This window comes from Papaver somniferum, chromosome 1, assembly GCF_003573695.1.
Source record: "Papaver somniferum cultivar HN1 chromosome 1, ASM357369v1, whole genome shotgun sequence".
Classification (NCBI taxonomy): Eukaryota; Viridiplantae; Streptophyta; class Magnoliopsida; order Ranunculales; family Papaveraceae; genus Papaver; species Papaver somniferum.
In genome coordinates this window covers 237,083,031-237,092,867 of record NC_039358.1, presented here as the reverse complement: position 1 = coordinate 237,092,867, position 9,837 = coordinate 237,083,031, and the positions used below count along the sequence as shown (strand labels likewise).

Sequence of the window (9,837 nt, the reverse complement as noted above, 5' to 3'; positions counted from 1 at the left end):
AAAACGATTTCTGGTGTGGGGATGAAGATGAAGGACGGTGGGGGTGAAAACTCTCTGGTTTCCGGAGGAACGTTGTGGTTTTAGTGAAGAGAGAGGGAGATCATGGGTGGTTTTGATGAAAACGTGGGGTTAGAACGGTTACAAAAGGGTAGTAATGTCTCTCCACACTAAAAATATTCCATTGGCTATTTGACCCAGGCCGAATTCTAACTGTCCATTTGGCCCAGAAAAAGAGCCTTTTTGGCTATATGACCCATTTTCTGTAATTTGTTTCATTATCATTTACTGTGCAAAATTTTCATTTGAAAATTTAGATTTCAAAAGGTTGTGTTGATTGCTTTATATGATGTTTGTTTGTTTAATTTTTGTGAACAACTTGCACACTACAATGGAATAACCTGCATAGGTAGATGAGGAACTCTTCTTACCATAAAATCTAGAGTTTAACTGTTAAATAGGGAAAAATACGGATGGAGATTGTTATGGAGGAAAAAAGGTTACCATAAAATTAGTCACTGAGCATGTTGCATTTGATTTTTCCCCTCCTCAACGACAGGTTTGTTAAGTTTTTTCTCTATGATTAGGAGATCATCAAAATTCATAGAAAGTAGATATGATTTTTGCGAATAAATTTTAGAAATTAAGTATAGAGGAAAAATATATTGGTGGCTCCTGCATCATAGTGGTTGTTACTGAGCCAAGCCAAGTTGCCCATTGCAGTGCTCCAATTTGGCCTCATCTAGATCCTAGGAAGAGGTTACACGTATAGGAAAACAAATTTAGTGGGGCTATGACCAATAAAAGAGTATAAAAATATTTTTAGACGGAGATAAAAGGTTCAAAGATTTGGGCCAAGACAAAGCGCCAGGACCAAATAAAAATCCTCTAATATTCTTCTCAAAATGCCGGAATTTCTTATAATCTGACATCATGGTTACAATTCAAGAATATTGTGTAAAATGTACTAATAATGTGAAACACAATTACCTTTTCTCGTGGACCGCGAGGATGACGGGAGCTAAAGGCCCAGGTAACCCTCTCATAAGTCTCTTTGTACATTTGAGTCGGCCATTAGATTTCTGAGTCGGAATGAGATTAAACAGATCCTTAAACTGGCCTGATGGACCAAAATCGGTCTCGTGGCCCGACATTTCCCACGGGCCCAAATGGCACGGTAGCAAGTGTGTTTCTCTCGATAAGAACAAATTCCAGATCAAACCCCCGATAACACATTTTTCCTCCCGCCAAATTCAAGAGAGAGTCAGAGAGGGAGAGAATGGAAAACCTAGAAAATTTGAACTCGATTCTTCCATTCTTACCACTTGTACTCCAGTCATCATCACCATCTCCTTCTCTTTCATGGCCGATTCAAATCATCGAAGCGTTGAAATCACTAAGTAAAGGTCCAGACCACAGTCGAGTTGAATCTGGTGAAGTTTTGTTTCTTGCGATTTCTGATCTCAGAAATTCTCTTGGTTTATCTTCTTATGAAATCAATTCTCATGCTGAACAAGGTTATTCTGTTTTCTTCGATGAGGTAATTACACATCTCTTTTATTATTGAATTTCTTTAGGGTTTTAAGTTTAGGGCAAAATTGGGGGGTTTTGTAAATGGATTTTGTTTTTTGGCAATGTTATTACTCAATTAGTACAGTAGTGTTCAATTATGTACTATTACTATATTTAATTTGAGTAACATTGGACCTGATTAGCTTGAGATTATTGTTTTTTTTTGGGTAGTTAATGTCTCGTGTTGAATCGGGGAAGTGGTTTGGGGAGGTTGTACCAGCATTAGCGACTTTGTTGTTGAAATTACCGTCTCTTCTGGAAGATCATTATAGGAATGCAGATGAAATTAATCGTGGAAGGAGAGAAGGTTATCCTAGAATTAACACTGGACTCCGTTTATTGAGGCCGCAGGAATCAGGCATTGTGTTTCTCAGTCAGGTATACTATCTTTCTTGATTCTGTTAGCCGATTGGGTCGATAGAGAAATTTTGTTAATAGAATTGAAATCCGTTTTTGGGCATCGAACATTGTGGTGGTTATGGTGAGATTATTTGCAGTTTTAATAGTAGGCTAGGTATCAATGATGATTGTGGTGGTCATATCAAAATGGAGGGATCATGGTGTTGACATAGCAATGTTAGTGGTAACGCCAAGTTGTGGTGTTTGAACTGTTATATGCATTACAGATTTGTTTCGATCTGCATCTTTTGCTAAATATTTACGAATTTTTGTTGCTTTTCAGGAATTAATTGGGGCTCTTCTTGCTTGCTCTTTCTTTTGTTTGTATCCAACATTTGATAGAGGTGCCAAACATCTTCCAGATATCAACTTTGATCATTTATTTGCGTATGTCATCTTCAGCTACATTTAATACAAACAATATAATGATTGACTTATTGAGTTCCGGGTAGAATTTTATGTTCCTCAAAACTTAGTTATGTTTATCCTTTTCTGTCGATCTGGACAATGACTTTCCTTTGTATTGATCAATACTCTGTTTTCTCCAGGAGTCTTCACCCCAGCTACAAAGAAAATCAAGAGCATAAAATAAGGTGCCTTGTACACTACTTTGAAAGGATATCATCATGCATGCCAATGTATTGTGTCTCATTTGAAAGAAAGGTTATTCCTATGGAAAATAGTCCACTGTGTGTTTCATATCCTGAAGCTGATTTTTGGAGCAAATCCACCATTTCACTCTGCCATTTGGAGGTAAGAACTAGTCCAACCTTTCCACGATTATCAACTGTTAGTAATAGTCAACCAAGTTATGGAAACCGTGGCTTCTCTGTCCCTCACTCTACTTTATATGGATAATGTATCAATGTTTATTTTATAGTTTTCTAGTATTTGATTAGCCAAATTGGAACATCTTATGACTTTGTAATCATATTTAACCAAAATGTTGGTAATTTATTTTGGTTATTGGAGTATATGACAGGAAGTGTAATGGTAAAACCATCTCATCTGGGTAGAGATTGAGGCTTTCTTCAAACAGATCCTCAATCCACGCCCAATTGATCAACTCAATAGATGCTTGTATTCAAGCCTATCTCGTTTCAGACCGGTTTTTGAAATGAGCCTGTCCGTTTTCACTAAAAAGTTTATGCTCAATTCCTGGATCGAATAGACAGTGGTGTCTACAGGCTTAATTTTGGACAAAACGTGCCATGTATAAGGTTTTAAATTTGGTATAGAGTGATCCCCCAATTGACGTTATGCTCGCTGCACACTCGGTTTTAGAGTGGGTGCTAATTGAATTACGGTGTTTGCATTTCCATATGGAGTGCCGCAGGTTTGGGTGCTTGGTTATCTTTACCGGTTTTCGATTATTCGCCCTTCTAAGCTCAATAGATTTCTTTTAATTTTCCCACTGGGGGTGTTTTTGTGTTAAAATCTAGAGAGTAATTACAACTAGCACTGAGACCAGTTTAATATCTTAAATATATAATCTCCTATTGTTGACGTCTTTCTAGGTTTTGACATCTGGCTTAATAGAGGAGCAGAATCGTGAAGCTCTTGAAGTGGACTTTGCAAACAAATACATTGGTGGTGGTGCTATTGGTAGAGGCTGTGTACAGGTTTGTTGAGTTTTTTCCTAATGATAAGTGGATATGTCATTTGTGAATAAGCCAAGTGTTGATTTTTTTGTATGAATTTGGTAGAAGTAGTAATGGGGAAGTAGTGTAGTGTGTGGAGATGTATGATCATAGTGATTAGTGTTGCTCATACAGAGCTCCTAGTAGATAACAGATAAATAGAAGAAGATAGTAGGTGGTGGAGCAAGCTTGTTCTCTGTAAACTAGGCTTCTTATTAATGTTCTTGCTCACACAATTACATGATATTCATTTGCCTTTATATAGGCTACAGACCCTTGGCTTCCAAGTGTACTTCCCTTGGACTCCAAGTATATAAACATCTGTTTGCACTCCAAGTAATGTACAGTATTACTTGGTAGACTAAACTACCTAGTTCACACTTTAGTTTTCTCTAGACTTTTCTCTCTGGCTAGAAATCTAGTTCACACTATTAGGAACTGACTAACCTAGTTCTAGTTTTCTCTTGTTCACATTGACTTTGGCAAACTCTAGTTTGCTGACTATTCTGTTGCTTAATTCCACAATTACAAATTATGATATTCCAACACCCCCTCTTAATTTGTAATTGGGGTAATGTATCGGATTGTGATCTTGATTAAATGTCTGGTTCCTCTTTAGCGTTTTTGCTTATACTAGTCTTCACTTTTGGGTTGTTCTCATGATGGTGTTTTCTCTTCTTCTCATGGTTTTAGCTTGCTTTGTAGGATGATAGTTTAGTAGTATTTTTTCTTTTCCTAGCGGATACATGTCTGCCGTCTTCTATGTGGATACTCCCGTCCAAACAGTTTTTCTTCTTTTGCGACAATATGGCTTTCCTGCCATTTTTTTTTCTTGTTTTCTTTTAAATTCAAGTAGGTTGTCTTCATTGACGCTCTTCCCACAACATGAGGAGGCGGTCTTATTGACGCTCTCTTCCCTCAATATATGGAGGCAATCGTTGTTGACCTTTACTCGATGTCGGCTTCTAAAACTCTTTAACGATTGAGGAGGCAATCCTTGGAGCTCTCTTCCCTCGATAGTCTCTTGAACTTTGTTAACAACTGAGGAGGCAGATATGTTGCTCTATTCCCTCGACTTTGTCTTTCAAAAAGTTGTCGACAGTTGTGGAGGCAATCATGTTGCCTTCTTCCCTCAACTTAATCTTTGTTGTTTGATTATTGAGGAGGCAAACATTTATGGCTCTCTTCCCTCAATATTAATATCGGAAATGCAATCCCATGTGCATCTCCAACACAACTTCTCTGTTTTCATTTCATGGAGACACTTACGCTTCTGTAAGTTTATTTAACTTACGAATTCAGTGGAGTTTTGTTTCTTTTTTTTTTATCCTATCTTTTCTTTTTTCATCTTTTTCTTTGATGACACCTAGGATTCGGTGATAGCTAACTTTATTGTGCTAGCCTTCTTCAAAGTTGACATTTTTGATATGTCGATGTTGCATAAACTTTGTCTTGTAGTTTCCTTGGCAGTTGGCAGTAGTTTGTTCTTCTTCCAGTGGATACATGTCCACTGACTTCTTCCACGAGTCGGAAACATGGCACTGCTGCCATCTTTTGCTTTGATATTTGAGGAGGCATCTGTATAGCTCTCTACCCTCAAACTCCTTGTTTTGCAAATGAGGAGGCAAACTTGGTGTCGCTCTCTTCCCTCAATATCTGCTTCAATCGTAACTTCTTTTACTCGTGCTTGTTCTTAACTTCTTTTACTTGAGCTTGCAGTAGTTTCTTCATGACGGATTTTTTGTCACTGTCGTCTTCTCTTCTCACTGTATTGCAGAGTCGTCTCCATTTTTTTCTTTTCTTCTCAATTTTAGTTCTTGCTAGCTTAACAGTTTTGCTAGTTCTCAGTGGATACATGCCCACCATCTCCTGCCATTTGAAGCTTGATCGTCATAGATTCAGAGGCTCCTTTTGGCTAGTTTTTTTGGCGTCGGGTTTTTACGAAACTTGACCACTTAGTTGGTTCAGAGGTTCCACCTTTACCCAACAAATTTTTCTTTTCGCATCACGAGAATAAATTAGTATCTTGTGATGAGACATTTCCTTTTTCCAGTACTCTTCATTCTTGAGGAGGCAATCTGTCGTGCTCTCTTCCCTCAACTTGTTTTTTGCACTTTCTCTTCTACTTTTTTTTTCCTGTCAGCAACTTTTTCTTCATCTTCACTTTTGCTTTAAACTTCATATTTTCTCATCTCATTAGACTTCTCTTTATCACTTGTTGGGAGGTGATTTTTCTTGTTCTTCTCTTGTTTTCTTTTCGATCTTGTGGAAGACTTTCACGCCCATATGGATGGAACGTAGCTCTGATACCATGTTGATATTTTGTAATAAACCTGATTCTTGGTAATATTGATAGAAGGTAGTGCGTGGAGATGTATGAGCTAGTGATAGAGTTGCTCATACAGAGCTCCTAGATAGATAGAGATAGTAATAGTGGTGGAGCAAGATGTAGTTCTCTGTAAACTCTAAATTGTTATTAGTGGTTCTTGCTCACACAATTACATGATATTCATTTGCCTTTATATAGGCTACAGACCCTTGGCTTCCAAGTATACTTCCCTTGGACTCCAAGTATATAAACATCTGTTTGCACTCCAAGTAATCTACAGTATTACTTGGTAGACTAAACTACCTAGTTCACACTTTAGTTTTCTCTAGACTTTTCTCTCTGACTAGAAATCTAGTTCACACTATTAGGAACTGACTAACCTAGTTCTAGTTTTCTCTTGTTCACATTGACTTTGGAAAACTCTAGTTTGCTGACTATTCTGTTGCTTAATTCCACAATTACAAAATTATGATATTCCAACACCAAGCCAAGGAAAACATCACTGAACTTAACTTTGGTATTTCTTAGATCAAGCTTGATAAGTGGAATGATCTCCAAGCTTAAGCTTGGCGTATCTTTTGTTGTGTTTGTGAAATGAGCAGTGCACAAGCCATGATCTTAATTGAGCTTTAAGCTTGGGTTTACTTTGTTCGTACTCAAAGGAAGAAGCATTGTAAGAATTTCTGAATAATATTTTTTTATGAAATTTGCATGGGCAATTTCCCAAAGTAACCCCACTTTTTACCTAGGCTTTTCACATATGAGTTATAACCAATTTGTAAATGGTTGCTAATATAACCCACTTTTAACTTTGTCTCATAATAACTTGCTAAGTGCTTGCAGCCTCACATTATCACGTGGGTGGAACTCATAAGTGTTTCTTATTATTTCTGACGTATATTATGGTGGATCAGTTTTTATGAGTTGCTTATGTTAGTATGTTCTTCATGGTTGTTGCTGCTTCATTGTTTGTTTTATGGTAATCCTGCTTTTCTTGAAATTTTCTAACCAGCAGAGAGTTTGAGTCTTACTTTTTTACTGGTGTACACTCTGTAGGAAGAGATCCGTTTCATGATCAATCCAGAGTTAATCGCTGGCATGCTTTTCTTGCCTTGTATGGATGACAATGAAGCTATTGAAATTGTTGGAGTGGAAAGGTTTTCAACTTACACTGGGTGAGTTGATCATTTAAATGCTGTTTGTTTTGTTTCCTGAACAAAAAGAATATACAGTTTTCTCCTTAATTTTCTCTTACACGGAAGTGGGATGGTAATATATAGATTGTGCTGTGAAACATGGATATCCCAACCCTGTTATCGTTAAGGGAATAACACAATAGGTTGGAAGTTGGAGTCAACACTGAAAGGATCTGGTCTCTGTTGTATGAAGCAAATATTGAACATTAAGTTGTACTGAACTTTCTCCGTATGATGTACACCGTACACTTTAGTTATGGGGAAGATGATACAGAATCTTCATTTTGGTATGGGCTTTCTTTTGTTCACAGACTGAACAAACGAATTCCCAGGCCTCCTTAATTTGTGGTATATTAACAGCCAACACAAAATGCATGACCTCTGACCTATCTACCCTTTTGGCGTGGTAACGGATGACTGCATAGATCTTGCTTATACTATGCTGACTACATTACGTTTAAAACAGGAATCCTCTTTTCTTTTGAACCGTAGAAATTGTTTCAGAATTCCAATTCCTTTGGCAAACCCTTCACTTGTTCCTTGGGTAACTGATTGCTACATGGCGTTATTCATTCTCTTTATAGCGACACTTCTGCATACCCTATTAGGAGCGAGAGCAAGGTGTTTCAGATTTGGAGTTAGATTGATCAAATGTTTTTTGCTCAGTCTTTTCTTTAATATCTGCAGATATGGCTCCAGTTTCCGTTATTCGGGTGATTATTCAGATAAGAAGTTAATAGATTGCATGGGAAGACGTAAAACCAGGATAGTCGCAATAGATGCGTTGCATAGACCAGGAATGAGACAATTCAGGGTCAAATACCTTCTCCGGTAAATATTTGTCGGCTTCTTCTCTTTAATTGAATTCTTGTGTTCGTTCTGACTTTGATTACTTATTATTGTCCAGCATGATTCACAGTGTAGTTTGTGCTTTATCATTTGTATAACTACTATAAGTTGAATATTTTTGGTTACCATAGGGAGATCAATAAGGCGTGGTGTGGATTTTTTGATCAAATAAAATATCAAGACTATCAAAAAGCTCTTCAAGAGGATGAGTTTTCCAGAGATAGGCTCCATTGGGATTGCAAAACCTCCAGTAATAAGGTTGTCAACCAATTAAGAACTTAATGTAGCATTTCTTTTATTTGAAATGGTGTCCTTGCTGTTTTCCAAATTATGTATTTGGGCTACCCTTCTTGTGTCAATTTTAGAATACGGATTTGGTTACCTTCTCTTCCTTGTTGTATGAACAGCCTTCCACTTGCGATGGACTTCATGGAGGAGAAAATGAGGCTCAAGTGATTGGGAATTCTCGTGGTGAACACAGTAATCAAGATTCAGATGTTCAGGATGATATTGGAATTGCAACAGGGAATTGGGGATGTGGTGCTTTTGGGGGAGACCCTGAAATTAAGGCTATAACTCAGTGGCTTGCTGCTTCTCAGGTTATTTCCTCCCAGTGTGTGTTATAGTTCCCTTGATTGCACACACGAAATCCAGACCTACATTATGTTATTTTTGAAGAGATTTATATGTATGCTATCAGTACAATTGCGTCGTTGTTGGAATAGTTTCTATGTTAATGGCCTTTTTATTACTTTTTTTTGTAGTATCATTGGGAATAATTTAAAATGTATTTGCAGGCACTAAGACCTTTCATTTCGTATTACACGTTTGGCGAGGAACCTCTGCAGAGTTTGGAGCAGGTGCATCCTCATTTTGTCTCAAAATATTGTAAAGTTTTTACCTAGATTTGTCAGATATCAAACTTTCCATGGGTGTTGTTATCTCAATGATAGTTTGGTTCTGAACACTGAGATTAACTCCAATAGAAAAGCCTCTTACTGGTGATATTTCCACCAAATCGATGAAGTTGCAAATATAGCCTTGAAGGAAAAAAAACAACACATGCCTCATGTCTGCCACCAATAAAAAACTAGAGTTTTACATTCTCTGCTGTATCATGGGTCTGTTGCTCTGTCCTCTTTTCAGTCTCAGACTAGTTAAGAGCTACGCGTTTTTGTTAAATGGTTTTTGTTAACTGGTTTGAAGTTCCATAATTGGATTACCACTTTCAGACTCCATTTATTTATATCCTTTTGTTGTTGAGCAGGTGAGTCATTGGATTCTGTCGCATGGATGGACAGTTGGGGAACTCTGGAATATGTTAGCGGAATACTCAACTCAAAGAGTAAACGGTGAAACTCGTATGGGATTTCTCAGTTGGCTCCTTCCTATTTTACCATCACCACTAGAACAGTCTGCACTTTCATCATAACCAGCAACAAATTTTGCAGTGCCTGTAATCATTCTAGCTACCTGAATGTTAGCTGTTTTTAGATCACCCACCCGATAAGAATTACGTTACCTAGTGGCCCGGCACAGGAGCCAAGTTGGATGAGTTGCCTCTATTTACCCGTGATGTCCATGCCTATCTAAGCTTTTCCCCCCTTAAATTTGATCTCACTAGTGGTGAATTTATTTATTTTTCTTGGTGAAACCCTTATACAACTTATAATCCTGGCTCTGCCATTGGCCTGGCATGTAGAAGGTGAGATTAGGGAGAGTCTGCTACATTTCCCACACACTATCTTCCCATCGGTTGTCTCGCTCAATGTTAGAAATTAGAAAATACACTGCACATTTAAAAAATTGTGACAAGGCATGCTATATTGATTTTTATGGAAGAAGTAATTTATGC

At 37.6% G+C, this 9,837-nt stretch overlaps 1 protein-coding gene across 1 annotated transcript; it reads left to right on the top strand.

Moving 5' to 3' along the window:
* Nucleotides 1-1,248: 1,248 nt before the first annotated feature.
* On the top strand, nucleotides 1,249-9,555 carry LOC113320252 (poly(ADP-ribose) glycohydrolase 1-like). The gene is made up of 11 exons (XM_026568181.1): nucleotides 1,249-1,537; nucleotides 1,741-1,947; nucleotides 2,252-2,355; nucleotides 2,517-2,721; nucleotides 3,486-3,590; nucleotides 6,994-7,112; nucleotides 7,821-7,964; nucleotides 8,114-8,240; nucleotides 8,390-8,581; nucleotides 8,780-8,842; nucleotides 9,250-9,555. Exons 1-11 carry the CDS (start codon nucleotides 1,277-1,279, stop codon nucleotides 9,412-9,414), a joined length of 1,692 nt encoding a protein of 563 aa, XP_026423966.1. The 5' UTR covers nucleotides 1,249-1,276; the 3' UTR covers nucleotides 9,415-9,555.
* The last annotated feature ends 282 nt before the right edge of the window (nucleotides 9,556-9,837 follow it).